At 46.1% G+C, this 16,517-nt stretch overlaps 1 protein-coding gene and 1 long non-coding RNA gene across 4 annotated transcripts in view; one reads left to right on the top strand and one right to left on the bottom strand.

Annotated features, from left to right (window-relative positions):
- Positions 1-389: 389 nt before the first annotated feature.
- On the bottom strand, positions 390-1,574 carry LOC131382876 (uncharacterized). The gene is made up of 3 exons (XR_009212493.1): positions 1,442-1,574; positions 1,039-1,187; positions 390-531 (listed from the first exon to the last, which is right to left on the bottom strand). It is a non-coding gene; the product is annotated as an uncharacterized LOC131382876 (long non-coding RNA).
- A 199-nt stretch (positions 1,575-1,773) lies between these two features.
- The window catches only part of CUNH6orf118 (chromosome unknown C6orf118 homolog), a 29,451-nt gene continuing 14,707 nt past the window's right edge, over positions 1,774-16,517 (top strand). For all 3 annotated transcript variants that reach the window (XM_058430877.1, XM_058430879.1, XM_058430875.1), the window contains exons 1-6: positions 1,774-1,830; positions 5,838-6,523; positions 7,772-7,894; positions 9,017-9,076; positions 10,425-10,549; positions 15,265-15,323. In XM_058430877.1, coding sequence (XP_058286860.1) covers positions 1,806-1,830; positions 5,838-6,523; positions 7,772-7,894; positions 9,017-9,076; positions 10,425-10,549; positions 15,265-15,323 — 1,078 coding nt within the window. In that variant the 5' untranslated portion in view covers positions 1,774-1,805. The remainder of the gene's footprint in view (positions 1,831-5,837; positions 6,524-7,771; positions 7,895-9,016; positions 9,077-10,424; positions 10,550-15,264; positions 15,324-16,517) is intronic.

Genomic DNA, 16,517 nt, shown 5'->3' with positions numbered 1-16,517 from the left:
GGTTATCTAAAAACCTGGACTGCTGCCCATGTGAGCCTATTTCATAACGAGCTGCAGGTGAGGGGCACACAGTGTTTCCTCTCCGGAGCCCATGTGAGCCTATTTCATAAGGAGCTGCAGGTGAAGGGCACACAGTGTTTCCTCTCGGGAGCCCATGTGAGCCTATTTCATAACGAGCTGCAGGTGAAGGGCACACAGTGTTTCCTCTCCGGAGCCCATACCTAGACATCCTTATGCAGCTTGGGCATCTTCAGGTCGACCTTTCTGTCGTAGTTAAGACGTCTAACTGCCATGCACATTCCAGAGAGACAAGCAGTAAACACTCCGGTGACCTTTTCACAGGTGGAATTCCAATGCACCTGGTGATGAAGCCACCTGAGCAGGTGAGGGTCCTGGCAGCTTCTTGGTTTCCAGAATGTTCACGTTTCAAGTATCTGTCCAGTGTTATGTTTGGAAGGGAAGGCGAGGCTTAAAGAAAGCGAGAGAATTGGCAGCTCTCCAGCGATTCCGGTTCTATGTCCAGCCTAAGACCTGCAGAGATGGGGGACTAGGTTAATGCCAGTGCTGACCGCCGCTTACAGGCTGGGGCAATTGTAGGCCTGGGGGGGAGGGGCCTGGTGGGTATAGCCTGCTTCCCAAGAAGATGTTGATAAGACGTTCCATGGCAAGGTGGTTTGGCCCTGTTTTTGGGGGGATGTGATAGAATGTTCCTGGTTTGGGGGGAATGTGATAGAATGTTCCTGGTTTGGGGGAATGTGATAGAATGCTCCTGGTTTGGGGGGAATGTGATGGAATGTTCCTTGGATCTTTGCCCAGCAGAGGATATGATGAGGATGTTCCTTCAGCTGGGGCTTTGCCGGGCAGGGGATAATAAGAAAGTCAGGTGGTTGGGCAGGATATTTCTCGTGGTCTGACCCCCGTGGAATATCTCACTTTGACCAGGGTCTGCAAAATGGGCCTGGGATTACAAAATGGTGCAGTTTGAACTAATAGGCAGCATCAGCAGAAACAAAGAATCAAAAAACACTGCGTGCCCACCTCATTCACAGTACCGTGTAATTCCATCCTCACAACCAGTAACACCTGCATCACTGTCTTTCTCATTTCAGAGCTGTAAGTAGTGAGGGTTGGTGTCAAAGTTACTTCTAAGAACCAGTAGAATCGCCCTTCCAGTACTCTCTTACTGGCTGCAAGACATATCAACAGAATTACAGTTTTCAAAGACAGAGGGTTTAGCTTTTCCCTCCCTTGGCACATGGGATCGCCTGAGGAGAGAGGATGGACTTTGCAGTCATACAGATGCACATTTACACATCTGTCAGTTCCACTCTCTGCTAACTGACCTTGGGCAAATTACCCCACAGGATTTCAACTCCCCACTAGAAAATACATAGATAATAATAAAAAGTGACTAAATGATCACTTCGTGACTGGCACCTACTCTGTGCTGGATCTCCAGGTACAGTTGGGTGAGTTACACACTGTCCGATCTGCACATTTCTATAGCAGATGCCTGAAGACCAGTTATCTTTTGCCCCCTGGGCTTTGGAGAGGAATTAGGGAATGCGAGGATACTTTGATATTTTTCAGATCACGAAAAGTGTTTCACTTTAAAAAGTAAAACAAGCAAGCCAACACCAATACTCCCTGTTCCAGAAGGCACAGAAGGGGGGAGGGGTTGGAGGGAGGTTCCGCAGCAGGGGCTGTGCCTGGTTGCTCAGCAGCGAAGGAAGCCAAGGAGGGCTTAGAATGTTTGTGGTTTCCACGGCGACAGCCCAGCCCAGGCAGCTGGAGGGAAGGAAGCGATGGCGGAGGAGCGGGAGCCTGAATGTAAGTGGCCTGGAGCGGCTCTTGCTGGCTTGTGAGATTTGCTTGATGTTCGGTTGTGGAGGGATGGGCTTCTGGAGACTGATTTGAAACGTGAAAATCTTTTTCTGGTGGCTGCACCCCGGCTCCAGGGTCACTAGGGCTGAGGACTGGGTTGGGGTTGTGCTGCCTCCTCAGGGAATCTGAAACCAGCGCGCAAAGCACAGAGGTGGGGGGTGAGGGCCGTGTGGGCGTGGGAGCCCGCGAGTATGGACCTGCGCGGAGCGACGCGCCGTGTGTTGGAGTCTCTGGAAGCCTGAAGAGGAGGAGGAGGAGGAGGAAGGACGAAGCGGCAGGTTGCAGGCTGTTCAGAGCGTGATTTTAAAAAGCCGCACTTCAGAGCATTCCCTGGCATGCTGCCTTTCCGCGCTCCTATAAATGGCCACAAAGCTCAGCGCGTCCACATTCATCAAGTTAGAAGTCCTTTATTTTGTCTCCGTGGCCCTGAAGGCTGGTGCTGTTAATGTGATTTTACGAATGGGAGTCTGTGGGGAGGTAAGCCCAGGTCTTTTGACTTCGAAGCCTTCGCTTTTCCCACCACCCACCATGTGCTGGGACTAAAACAGGACTACCGACTGATTCAGACGAAATCTGGGCAGAGAGAAAACTTGTTAGACTGACCAAAGCAATCTCAACAAGAAAATGATTTAAAAGAACTTTTGTTGTGTGATGTCAGAATGCATTTAGTGCCCTTCATGTACAGGTGAGTGGGCAGGTTGAGAGCATGGTCTTGGAGGCAGCTGACCATCTGACCACCTGAACCTCAGTTTCCTCGTCTGTAAAGGAGGATGGGATGGCGCCTACCTCCTGGGCTGTGGTGGGGATTGAATCAGCATGCCGCACACCGGCTGTGGAATAGACAGTGGGAGTCATTTTAAAAAGGGGTCTTTCAGTCCTTGGGGAGTTGTCTTTTCTCTTCTTTGTATACAGAGAGCTTCAGGCTGTCACCAGGCTGGACTCGAGGGTAGGGTCAGTTCTGCTGCTTTCTAGGGGATCTGGGGAAGAACCCCTTCCAGGCCCAGTGGACTTGCTGGCCTGACCCTGTCGCTTGCGGTGGGGGAATTGCCGGTTGTCAGCAGAGGCCCTGGCCCTAAGAAGTCTCCTTCCGTCTGGCCTGTGGCTTCCACCTGGGATCCAGCGAGCCTGGAAGCTTCCTTTCCTTGCAACCTCCCTGACCCCCTTTCTTCCACCTCTCCCTTCTGACTCCTGCCAGAGAAACTTCTGTGCTTTTAGGGGCTCATGTGATTAGATTAGAGCCCTGACCATCCAGACTAATCACTTTATTTTAAGGCCCATCACCTGAATTAAGCCGGTAAAGTCCCCTTTCCCTGACCTGGCGTCAGGGTGGCCAGCTCTGGGTCCCATCATTCTGCTTCCGAACGAAACATTTCACCCTGAGACAGAGTCCACGTGAGGCACGTGCTTCTCCCTTGGGCTCAGGTTCCCTCTAGCCCGGGGTCTACATCTCACTCCCTGTGGGATTTCCAGGTTCCTGGGGGCTCACATTTATCCCACCCCTGAAGCCTGAAGCACACAGTACAGCGTGGGGCAGACAACAGATGTTTATCCACGGGTTCAGGAAAGGCCAGATTGCAATCTCAGTGGAGTCTGAAAAGATTCTCCAGCTGGTAGGACGGACACAGGGGAGTGATGGATGCTCTTTGTGAGTGTTGCAATGAGTTCTCTGAGGGGAGCCCAGGACTTGAGGACAGACCCCCATTGGCCAGGCCTGTCCTGAGGGAGGCTCCTGCTCTCCACAGCAGGGAGCCTGTGGGTCTGGGCCTTTTGCTCTGTTCTTGGAAGTCTTTCCAGGAATACATTTCTTAGAATGTGCACTGACTTTAGGGTAGGGGCAGAGAAGGCAGAGGGCAAAAATGCAGAGGGAATATGAATGTTCTAGAACGAGACCAAGGAGAATTTCCATGGGATTCTCAGTTTCCCAGAGATCAGACAACATGGGACAGTGATTTAAATTTTTTTTTTTTTTTTGAGGTAGAGTCTCACTCTGTCATCCAGGCTGGAGTGCAGTGGTGCTATCTCGACTCACTGCAACCTCCACCTCCCGGGTTCAAGCGATTTTGGTGCCTCAGCCTCTGAGTATCTGCAATTACAGGCGCCCACCACCATGCCTGTCTAATTTCTGTATTTTTTATAGAGACAAGGTTTCGCCAGGTTGGCCAGGCTGGTCTCAAACTCCTGATCGCAAGTGATCCACCCGCCTTGGCCTCCCAAAGTGCTGGGATTACAGGCGTGAGTCACTGCACCCAGCCTGAGTTGTAATAATTTTGACATTAAAGACCTATTGTCCTATTCTGGGGTCGGTGGGGTGGGGGTGGGGGGATGGATACATTTCCAAAGAAATAAACAAATAAAAAACCTCTGTTTAAAAATGTTTAATACTAAATTTTGGCAATATGTATTAATTCAAATGTAGCCTAAGACCTATTACTACATGTTCCTATTCAATACATATTCAAAACTTGGTTTGGTTTTACTGACAGCAAATTTGTTTTCAGATCATTTGTAAAAGAGTCATAATTTCCAATAAATTCTTAAAACTTTCATTTTTTTGTTTGTTTTCTCTCTCAGGCAGAGAGGCAGGATACACACACACACACACACACACACACACAATGTTTTCAGATAGGAAATGATTAAAATATTTATTGCCATGATGGGGATTCATGGCATATATCACAAGAACGTGGCAGACAGAAGTTTCCACTTCTGTCTCCAGCAGGTCTTACTACAATCAAAAGAAAAAGCGTTTGAAGTGGGAAAATGATTGTGTCGATTGACTTGCTGGTGGCTTCAAATCCTTCTTGGAAATAAAATAAACAAAGGATAACACAACAGCAATGAAGTCGCCTCCTTCTTCCATCGTCCATAGAGTTGGTACAAGGTGCCTTTTAGAGCTTTAAGTGTTCATGCCTTTGACGAATTACAATGATTGTTGTCTTGGAGAATTTGTTCTGTTAATCATTTCTTAAGTGGCTGCTCTGAAGGACTAAGCTGATCAACAGCGGCGATTCTCTAGCATCCCTCTGCTGAAAATATTGGCTCCAGGATTCAGTCGCCTCTGTTGACTCAGAGAAGGATGGTTTTCTTCTCAATGGACAGAGGAAGTTTCTCTGAGGAGGGTATGGATGGGCCTGCTGCCCTTTGGCCATCACAGTACACAGGGTCCCAGAAAGAAACTCTCCTTCTTAGGTTAGAAAACAGCAAATGAAGGGGGCAAATCTGGGCTGCTCTTGTTCTATCTGAAGTGTTCAGTAACATGGTATCTGTACTATAGACCTGAAGCAAAAATGGGTAGAATTTATGGAGTATCTCTTCTAGGCCATGTGCCTCTTTGCCAAAAGTGGTTCCATCTGGGTGTCAATCAACAATTTGGATCGAGATGATGATTCTGATGTTGCAGAGGAGGGAACTGCGGTTCAACAGCCCTAGGGGTTGGCTCTGTGGGGATGGTGCAGGAAGGGGTGAATGTGCCATTGGTCATTGAGGGGTTTAGTCAGGGACTGCTGAGACATTTTAGCATTAAGTGAGAATGCCCCCCAAACCCTTTCTGTATTCCCCGGCATGTGAAATACATTAAAGAGGACATCTTTAAACATCATCATTAAGAATTATAATTAAGACTGTACACTTTTCTCTCAGAGCCTTTGCTGATATTGTAAGAAATACTCTGCCAAATCAAGATATTCTGTCTTGTTCTTATTGGCTTGGAGGGTCCTGAGCTTTCCGGGTGGCTTGCACATCCTGGGGGTCTGGGCTTCTGTCATCTGCAGCAGCACACTAGACCGGGCACGGGTGTCTTTGACTTTTAAGGGCAGGGACATGTACTCTGTTCATCTGCTTCTCTGTAGACCCTCTTTTGGGCAGGGGCTACCCCTCTCAGACAGTGTGCCAGCTGACTTACTGTGGAACTAAGAGCGATCCCTAAGAGCCTCCTTTTCTTTTCTGACCAGTGTACCTGAAGTGGAAGCACTGCGAGGCGCCAGGTGTGAAGACCCTGTGTAATCTGAAGAAACTTCTGAACCGCCTTCAGAAAGACCACCGGGAGGACGTCTACCTCTACATCTCTGGACACCTGAACCCCAACAAGCTCTACCGGCCTCCCGAGACGATCTTACAGCACTGGCCCAATGCCCACCGGCCCAAGGGGGAGCACGCCTCTGAGGTGGGAGAGCCGCCCGCAGGGAAGGTGGCGAGGATGAAGGAGGCCCTGGCCCACTTCACCATCCACACGGCGCTGGTCCCCAGTGAGGCCCAGGACACCCCGCTATTCAGGTACCTGAACCCCCAGGCCTCTCTTTCCCACACTTCAGAGGAGGAGTCCCTTCCAGTGGAGGCTGTCAGAGAGGGGAGGGAAGAAAAGAAAGGAGGCCCTCCCGGACGGGGCCCTCCGGGATGGCGCAGGAGGGAAGAACTCCGGCTGCCCGACTTGAAGGTGCTGCGGTACCAGGAGGCCGGGTCCAGAGGCACCAGGGACCGGCACCACTATGTCAGCTCCTACCTGGCTGGAGCCACCAACGCAGACAGGTACAGGATATTCCTGCGTTTCCAGAAGGAAGTACTCGCCAAGCAAGATCTCCTGAAGAATGACTTCACTGGGAGCAAGGCGGCCGCGGGCCACGAGAGAAAGCTGCAGCAGGTGAGGAGGGCGGCCCTGCGGTGGTCTCAGGAAGAGCCCTCAGGGCAGTGCTCTCGGTGCAGTGCTCTCAGGGCAGTGCTCTCGGGGCAGTGCTCTCGGTGCAGTGCTCTCAGGGCAGTGCTCTCGGTGCAGTGCTCTCGGTGCAGTGCTCTCAGGGCAGTGCTCTCGGTGCAGTGCTCTCAGGGCAGAGCTCTCGGTGCAGAGCTCTCGGTGCAGTGCTCTCAGGGCAGTGCTCTCGGGGCAGTGCTCTCAGGGCAGTGCTCTCAGTGCAGTGCTCTCGGGGCAGTGCTCTCGGTGCAGTGCTCTCGGGGCAGAGCGCCGGGACATCGCTCTCGGGGCAGTGTTCTTGGTACAGACCTCACGGTGCAGCGCTCTTGGCTCAGTGCTCTCTGTGCAGTGCTCTCAGTGCTGTGTTCTCAGTGCAGTGCTCTTGGTGCAGCATTCTGGGTGCAGTGCTCTGGGTCAGGGACAGCCACGACGGTGAGCTGAGGCTTGTCCTCTGAGGCTTCCCTGATACGTCCAGGCAGAATGCAGCACTGTACCAGGCGCCGAGAGCATTAGCACCTTCAATGGGGACAGTTTGGGTGAAATGAAGGAAGGTGCCTTCTGGGAACTGGTCAGCTGGGGGAGGCCCATCGCGGACGCATTGGAGGCCATGTGGCTGTAACAGTAAATCAGATGTTCGTAGGTCAGCAGAGGGGTCTGAGAGAGGGCTTGCCTGGCTGACGGTGGAAGAACGGTGAGGGCAGAGGGAGAGCTGATGGGCACTGTCACGCCCTGAGGTATGCCAGGCAGCACGTGTGTACAGAAAGTGCTGGTGTAAGGGGAAGATCTACATGGGCTGCCACCGACTCAGAGAACAGCTGACTGGAGGCATCACCTCCAAATGGGGATGATGCACGAAAGAGAAGAAAATAGCAGGCCCCCAGGAAGCAGCCAGGCCTTGGGGTTGGAAGAGAAAGGGCCCTGGGGGACTGTGGAGGCGGAGAGTGAATGCTTGAGCAGGGGGAGCAAGGGAGTCAATAAAGAAGAAAAGATTTTTTAAAAAATCCCGAATCTTGGGCGACCAGGGAAACAAAGAAGCTCAGCAACTGGTGGGAGGGATCAGAACCCCGAGACTGGCCCCCTGTGCCGCCCCGCCCACTCGCCAGGGTGATGGCAGCTGTGTCCTCCCTGACTCCTGAGAAATTTGGTTCTGGAAGAAAAATGAAGCCACCCTGAAATGGGCTGACTCTGTTTTTCCTCCAGGAGCTCCAGAAAATTTGCACGTGCAGCCCTCAGCAGTTCAACAGACTGCATGTCTTTGGAAAAGTCTTTGAAGATATTTGTAACAGTTCTTTGATATTTGGTGATCTCTTGAAAAAAGTTAAGGTAAGAAACATACATCTTCAGCGTAACAGTTGAGAAGCTTGCATGAGGTTCTGTGTACATGAATGATCTCCAGCCTCACTGAAATTCTGCTAGGTATCACAGGCCCCCTTCTACAGACAGGGACCACCACTCGCAGAGGCTTGAGGTCATCTGTCTGCAGGCACGTAAATTGTAAGGGGCCATGTGGAATCAACGCCCAGTTAGCTCATTCCTCAAACCCATATTTTCCCACTAAAGCTTCCTAATTATGCATAACTTTTTATAAATTGTACATAACTTAATTATAATTCTAATAGATTAATAATTTAACATTACATGTGTAATGTATGAATCCTTATGGAATTATAGGTTTGTTGTAATTTCATGATGAAAGTGATTTTTGGGTGCTGTGGCTCATGCCTGTAATCCCAGCACTTTGAGAGGCTGATGCAGGCAGATCACTTTAAGTCAGGAGTTCAAGACCAGCCTGGCCAACATGGTGAAACCCCATCTCTTCTAAAAATACAAAAATTAGCGGGCATGGTGGCACGTGCCTATAATCCCAGCTACTCAGAGGCTGAGGCAGGAGAATCACTTGAACTGGGAGGCAGAGGTTGCAAAAAAAAAAAAAATAAAAGGGACAATGACCTTCATATGGACCCTGAGTTGAGATTATGTAGCTTAAAGATCATGCTATTCTTTAATTTCCCTAATGACAAGGACTGCCTAACAGTGGAGACCTGATGGCCTGTTCTCCAGCAATGCCTCATTACTGGGAAACTCATCCTGGCAGGCCCGTAGGACCCAAATCCACAGAGCTTCTGCATGGCAGGAGATAATTTGTTGTATTTGTGTCAAGGTGTTTTATGACATTCTGAAGTGATCAATATTTTATATTTTATTGCATGGTATTTTATGATATTCTGAGGTAATCAATACTTAATGCTGAAAGATGCTTCGAAGATGGTGTGATTTTATCAATGTGAGCACATATACCATTTAATGCATTGTAGGAACATTTTATATTTTTCTGAAATGATCTAAATGAATGTTATTGACTTCCATATTATTTATACACATGAAATGCCTGTGCTGTGGCCTCCTCACAAGTGGCCAGTGGACTTTTTGTTTGTTTCTGTGCAGGATGAATATGAACGCTACATGGCAACGCTCCTGGAGTCCCAGCCTGCAGCACAGTACGAGGTGACGATCAATCGCAAAGAGCCTGAATAGAGCCTGATTATCCATAGCTTCGTATTTCATGAGCAGTGGAAACCTTTCTGAATCCAAGAAGCCCCATGTGTGCCCCATAATTTAGAATAGTTAATATATTTTTTGTTATAGATGAGCTTTATGCTGACTTAATAACATTATTGATAAAGAACTTTCCTTTCGATTGGCATAGCATTATTTATACTCCCAAACAAGCGACACAACTATCTATATATAAATTGGGAATATAAATGATTCTCTGCCAGTAATTTCCAAAAACCACTGTCCAGCCATTATCCTGGCGAAAACACTGAGAATGCATTGTGACGGCTGGATGCTGTAAGCTGACTCAAACCCCATGATGTCTTTGTTTAACGGGTGACAGCGTTCCAGGTGTTCCCTTCCAGGGTTGGGTTAAACATGTGATTGGTCAAATAAGAAAATATACTGCAGGAATAACTTTATCACTTATAAAACCTAAGAAAATCTAACACTGTAGCTAAGATAACTTTGGTATTTTGAATTTAATACACTTTAAAGATTAATTTTACTTCATAAATCAGGAAAGATAGTTGCTTCTTTTGTATATGAGCAAACGATCACAGCATTGCAAGGAGATCAGTTCTAGTTTGCTTCTTCATGTAAAATAAGATGTGAGTACCATTTTCTTTGTGCTGAGCCTTTTCATAACACAGAAGCAGCCTTTGTCTTTACAAGAATGAGCAAAGCCTCCAGTGGGGAATTTACCTTGTTCCTTACGTTTTGAGATTGAGTCAAAAAGTGGCATACGTCCCTATCTCGGTCAAATGTGAGCATGAAAAAATTCCCAGGCCAGCAGGGACCTGGATGCCTCTTTCTGTGTCTGAAACCCTGGCAGCCCATCCCCTAAGAAGCAGAGATCTCCGTTGCTCCCCATTTAAGCACAGCACTGCTTTACATCTGCGGATGGCAAGCACATTCACATGGCTTCTCATTCACATGGCTTCTCATTCACATAAAAGAAACGATTGCGGTACCACTGACAATGTGCCTCCAGGACTTTATCCAGCATGTCCTTCCCCCCACACAGGCCAACAGTGAAATTCCCTACCATCTTTCCATTTCTTAGAAAAATAAACTTCTAACATACTGAAAAAGGTATTTTACCGGGAACTTCACTGACGGGCCATCCCTCCCCTAATGGCCCTCCCTCCCTTAAATCCTCCCAATGTACCTATTTTAACTAGAATGTCTATGTTAACCCAGGGCACCTTGAAAATACATTAATGACAAATAAGAAAGGGAGTCCTCCCACCCTCCCTGTGTGCTTGTCTCACCTCATGCGCCTGGTCCTGCCTAGGCTGTTCGGGCTCAACTCAAGGCACTGGGGCAGAGGCCGGTGAAGACAGCGGACATGGATCTTGCCAGGGAAGAGCTGAGGATGCTCGTGAGAGCCACAAAAGCAGCACTGGAGCAGAATGACAGGTGAGGCATGAGGGACTGATCTGATCATGTTTAGATTCTCCTGTAACAAGATCTGAAACTGATGTGACAAGCCTACAGTTACATTGATTTCTGCGTTGCTGAAAACATGCTACTTTTGCTAATATCATGCCTGTCATCTGGCTACTTCTACAGGCCATCACCTATGTGACTAAGACATTCTGCTAAGTATGGTGTGTCCATGGGGGGAGTTTGGGCAGGTTTCTGAAGGAATCTCCTGTCTTTTTTGGTGGTCCCCTGAAGACAGACTGATAGGCGAGGGCTGCAGATCTAAGACATCTTATATGAATGCCCTTATTGTTTTTTAAGTTACAAAGCTCTTCTACTACAACCTCTCTGTATCATTTTCCAGGGTCAAATCACAATTGGATAGGGCATACTGTTTGTATGATTTGATAAGAGATTAAAGGAAATCCGCAATATCCAAAATATCTTCAAGAGCACAAAACAAGAAACAAAACCAAAAAACAAAATTTGGCTTCTAGTGTACCTAGAAGACAGAGAACTGTTGTATTCTTTCCTCTAATTTGTACTTTTTTTTTTTTCATAGAGCCTTGCTCTGTTGCCCAGGCTGGAGTACAGTGGGGTAATCTCAGTTCATTGCAATTTCCATCTCCCGGGTTCAAGCCTCCTGAGTAGCTGGGATTACAGGTGTGTACCATCACGCCCAGCTAATTTTTGTATTTTTAGTAGAGACAGGGTTTCACTGTGTTGGCCAGTCTGGTCTTGAACTCCTGACCTCAAGTGATCCACCCATCTCGGCCTCCCAAAGTGCTGGGATTACAGGCATGAGCTACCACACCTGGCCTCCAATTTGGTCTTGAGGTCTCTCTCACAAGGGTGGCTATGAACTCTAGCCCTCCCCTGATAAGGCTTTGTGGGGCCGGTGTAGGATCTTCTCAGGGTACCCTTCATGCGATGTGTCCTCATCCTGGCCTTCAGGCTTAATGTCCAAGTGTCTGACCTGTGACCAGATATTCCTCTCACAAGAAACCTGACTATACTGGCAGAAGCCCTCGTGGTGGTTGTCTGGTGTGTATCTAGTTTATTCCTACCAAGATAGCCAGTCTCTAGGAGAGCCCTGGCTGGTAAAAGGTGACATTAAAGTGTGTCCATCAGGTGAGGCACAGAGAAGGCCACAGAACAAAGCACATTAAATAGCAGATTTGTTACTTACAGATCCCAGAGAAAAGAAGGCAGCATACCTCTCAGGGGTGGTAGGAAGTGGGGAGCTGCCTGAAACACACTCGCTCCACCAGCAGGTAGGGGAGCAAGAGAGAGTGAGGACCGACGGACCAAGTCTTTTGTTTGGGTCTAGAGTGGGACCCAAGCAGGTTTTCCACAGGGAATTCTGATCAGTGGGTTTAGGGCAAGAAGGCACGAGTTCTGTGGGGTTGCACTGTGATGGAGAGTGGTTTCTGGGTCACTGCAGCATATTCTCATGGCCCATACAGGGTGTGGGGGTCAGTGGGTTGAGGAAAGTAGTTTTTATTTAACTGTCTCATAGTGGATGATCACTGGGAGGTGGTTGTTTAAGGCAGATAGCTGGACTGGCCATTTTGAGGCACTGGGAGGAGGAGAAGCATGAGAAATTATGTCAAGCAGTGGTGACTGAGCCCTGCTTCTGGAGTGAGAAAATTAAACTTCTGTTCAAAGTGAATGCCAAGGCAAAATAAAACAAACAAAAACCAAAAAACTGAATTCATTGCAAATGCATCCAAAATTTAAAAAGGACTGAAAATAGAAAAGAAAACATTCCATAGCTGTGAACCAGTTTCCATGTTCCTGCTGCAAAGCTTTGTTTGTGAGAGCAAGTGAGGTTTTGGGAAAGAGATCAGTGGAGCTAGAAGGAGGCCTAAACTTCTTCTAAAACCACTTCCAGAGATAGAATCCACGTACGCGAGAAAGCCACACAGCTGGACTGCTGGGCTGATGGCAGCATTGACTATGATGGCGGCGGTGGGGTGGGGTGGGGTGGGGTTACTTGGAAGAGGGTAGAAGTGAGAAGACAACTTTGAAATGGTAATAATACATGTGAGAAGGGGGTTAAAGGAAAGGGAGCAGCATCCTTTAGAAATGTCCAATGAAGGCAAAAGGGAGCAAGAAAGGAAAGTTTAGAAACTCATAAAAAGAGGAAAATCAAGGTGCACACAACCCTTCCGCATACTGTCCTTTCCCCCAAACAAGCAAGGTATCCAGGACTATCGAAGGAAACCAAAACACCACCAAAAAAAACAATAAATCAATAATAAAATAGCATAAATTGCCACACTGATGGAAAAGCATCCATGTGAATCAGCAATCTCACATACTACTCCAAATCACTAGTCCAGCCTGCAAAAATGCAGAGGCATAAACAATCTTTGTCTATACAAACTACTATGAGAAAAGAACAGAAAATGAGAATCCAAATGATTTACCTGATGAAAGTCCCTGCCTTACCAAGGAATGATAATAATAAAGTTGAACAAGAAGAAAACTGTAGCACAGCACTCCAAGCTAAATTACATGTTCCCAAAGAGCACTTCAGGACGTGAAAACAATCTTGAGTCATAAATTTAAAAACTAAGGAGAGAAACCAACAACAATAAAGAAGAAATAAACAAGATAAAAACCAAGGAAGCCTTTGGGAGGCCGAGGCGGGAGGATCACGAGGTTAGGAGATCAAGACCACGGTGAAACCCTGTCTCTACTAAAAATACAAAAAAATTAGGCGGGCGTGGTGGTGGGCGCCTGTAGTCCCGGCTACTCGGAGAGGCTGAGGCAGGAGAATGGCATGAACCTGGGAGGTGGAGCTTGCAGTGAGCTGAGATTGTGCCACTGCACCACTCCAGCCTGGGCAACAGAGTGAGACTCTGTCTCAAAAAAAAAACAAAAAACAAAAATAAAACCAAGGAAAAAAATGGTTTAAAAAAATAAAAATTATATCATAGGTCAAGACTAAATTCTGAAATACCCAAGGAAGAATAGTTTTGAATGAAAATATAATAAGGGGCATTGGGAAAAAGTAGAAAAATATTTAAAAGAATGTAAATGAGATACAGAAATAAAAAGTCAGAAAAAGTAGATGACATAGAGCAAATAATGTCCAATTCACGTATAATTAAAGTCCCTGAAGAAGAAAAACAAAGCAATAGAACAAAAACCTAAGTAATATTTAAAACTCTAATATGTAAAAATTTTCTGGAAATAAAATTTTCTTACTATATATATTGAAAAGACTTTCATCATTATTATTAATCCATTGAATCCCCAGTTTCTTAAATTTTTTTCTTTGAGACAGGGTCTTGCTCTGTTGCCCAGGCTGGAGTGTAGTGGCATGATCAAGGCTCACTGCAGCTTCAACCTCTCAGGCGCAAGGGATCCTCCCACTTCAGCCTCCCAAGTAGCTGGGACCATAGGCACCACACCTGACTAATTTTTGTATTTTTTTTAAGTAGAGCTGGGGTTTCACCATGTTGCCCAAGCTGGTCTCCACCTCCTAGGTTCAAGTGATCCACCTGCTTTGGCACTTCAAAGTGCTGGGATTACAGGCATGAGTCACCACGCCTGGCTCCGGTTTCTTAAAATAGAGGGTCATAATAACCACCCTATTTCTCTCTTAATCTGTGATGAAAAGAACTAATATATGTAAAAATCTTAAACTGTTAGGCCCTTTGTAGACATTTGGCATTAAATTACTTGCATGTTGATGTTTTAAATCACAGTGTTGTCCTCAAAATATGTAATACCTGTTAGACTCCTTTTTGTTTTCTCTTTAAATCTATAAAACATAAGATAGTTGATGTAGGTTACTCTGAACCAAGCAGAGGAAACAAAGAGGTTTTTTTCTCTTTTTTAAAGTTTCTTGTATTATTTACTTACTTACTTATTTATTTATTTATTTATTTATTTATTTATTTATTTATTTATTTATTTTTAAGAGACGGAGTCTGGCTCTGTCTCCCAGGCTGGAGTGCAGTGGCACGATCTTGGCTCACTGCAACCTCTGCCTCCCAGGTTCATGCCATTCTCCTGCCTCAGCCTCCCAAGTAGCTGGGACTACAGGCACCCACCACCATACCCAGCTAATTTTTTGTATTTTTAGTGGAGACGGGGTTTCACCGTGTTAGCCAGGATGGTCTCGGTCTTCTGACCTCGTGATCTACCCACCTCCGCCTCCCAAAGTGCTGGGATTACAGGCATGAGCCACCACGCCTGGCCTCTTGTATTTTACTTTTAATTTAAACATAGTGAAATTTGTAAATTGTATCTGTTGCACAGAATAATACTACACAGGAAAGATGCAGTGTATTTCAGCATCAGGAAAGTCTTTCCATAGCCCTTGACATGTTGTTTGCCTCTGAGTGTAAAATCCTACGTTTTTTTTTTATTTTATTTTTTAAATTTTTTTGCCTTCTTCCTTCTTAGCAATTCCATTAACAAAAAATACCAATAAATTCTACAGGAAGTCATTTATTTTAAATTAACTAACTCTTTAAAGGCTTATGCAATCTTGGTAAGAAAGTCTTATTCTGTTTAACTTGACTGATTTAGGCTGTCATTTAATAAATATCTTCAGAGTATCTGTTGTGTTAGAAAGTAAGCAGATCTATTTTAATTTCTCAACTATAGGAGACTTGTGGTGTAACACAGATAAAAGAAAAAAGATGTAATGGGGATCTAATATTTCCCTATTGTTTATCCTCACATTGTAGACTCAGAAGTGAACTGGAGATGGAGCTGGCATTGCTGCAGTCTGCAAAGGAACGATCAGGCAGGTGTCTGTATGATGTCCTTCCTTATGGGTGCTTTGCTGTGACCTTCATTATTCCAGCTGCTGCAGCCTGGCTGCCTGTCTGTCAACTCGGAAGATGCTGGTGCTCCCTCTGAGTTTTGTTGCGAGAATTCAGTGTGTTCACCCACATCACCCAAGATCACAGGGCCTGGCACATGGTGGTCACTGCCTGTTTGTTCTTCATCTTTTTATTATTACTTGTGAGGAAGAATATGCATTTCATGAGGAATTAATTACATTTTATGAATATTTTATGAAATAGATATTAACATTTTACGAAATAGATATTAAAATTATTTTGAATGTATACAATTTAGAATGCAATTAAATGATAAAAATAAGTTTAAGTATCTTGCTCATTAACCTTGACTGTTTTCCAACTTTAAATGAAATGCCATTTTCCCTCAGAGTCTGTTAAACACTCACTCATACTCTGTTTTTAGATACTTTTTTCTCAGTAGGATATGCTCACAGGCCTATCCTGTTTTAAATTCTTAATAGAGCTTGGCCTCAAAGATCCCTGCCAGAGTGCTTTTACCACCTTTTTCCCCCTTCTGCCTATTTCCTCTTTTCTACCTATGAGCAGCACCGGTGCTGTTAACACTGCTGGATGTCCTTGCACAGGTTTCTTGTCGCCTGATTTGCATCCCCTTGTCCTGCCTGTTCTCTGTCCCAGGCTGACTCTGCTTCTCCTTCCATCCCTTCTCAGGGCTCAGAGGTCACCTGCTTCCCTCCTTCTTCCAACATGTTGTTTGTTCTTTGTAGGGTTCCTCTCACAGACATGAAATAGGACCCATGCTTGGTGTTTTCTGTTTCCTTGCTTTCTCTTAAAACAGGCCCACGATTTAAAAACAAAACAAAAAAACAAAAAAGCAGAAACTTAAGGGCTTTACTGCTAGCCACTAATAAAAAAAATGGCAAAGATTAATAAAAATAAGATGCAGTGACTTAACTTTCCAGAACTCTAGTAATCTTTCTTCGTGTTTGATCCCAGCCCACTGTTCCCATCACTCTTTCACTGCGATGGAACAAACCTGGTGCCCCTGGTTCTTCCTGCTTTATTCTTTTCCCAAAGCTTTCTATCTCAGGAGCCTGCTCCTCCAATCATACACATTTGCTGTGGAATGTCCCCATTTTCATACCTCAGTCTTTCCCTATAATTATGTCTTCAGG

This window comes from Hylobates moloch, unplaced genomic scaffold (genome assembly GCF_009828535.3).
Source record: "Hylobates moloch isolate HMO894 unplaced genomic scaffold, HMol_V3 SCAFFOLD_2, whole genome shotgun sequence".
Lineage (NCBI taxonomy): Eukaryota > Metazoa > Chordata > Mammalia > Primates > Hylobatidae > Hylobates > Hylobates moloch.
This window is presented reverse-complemented; position numbering and strand designations above follow the sequence as displayed.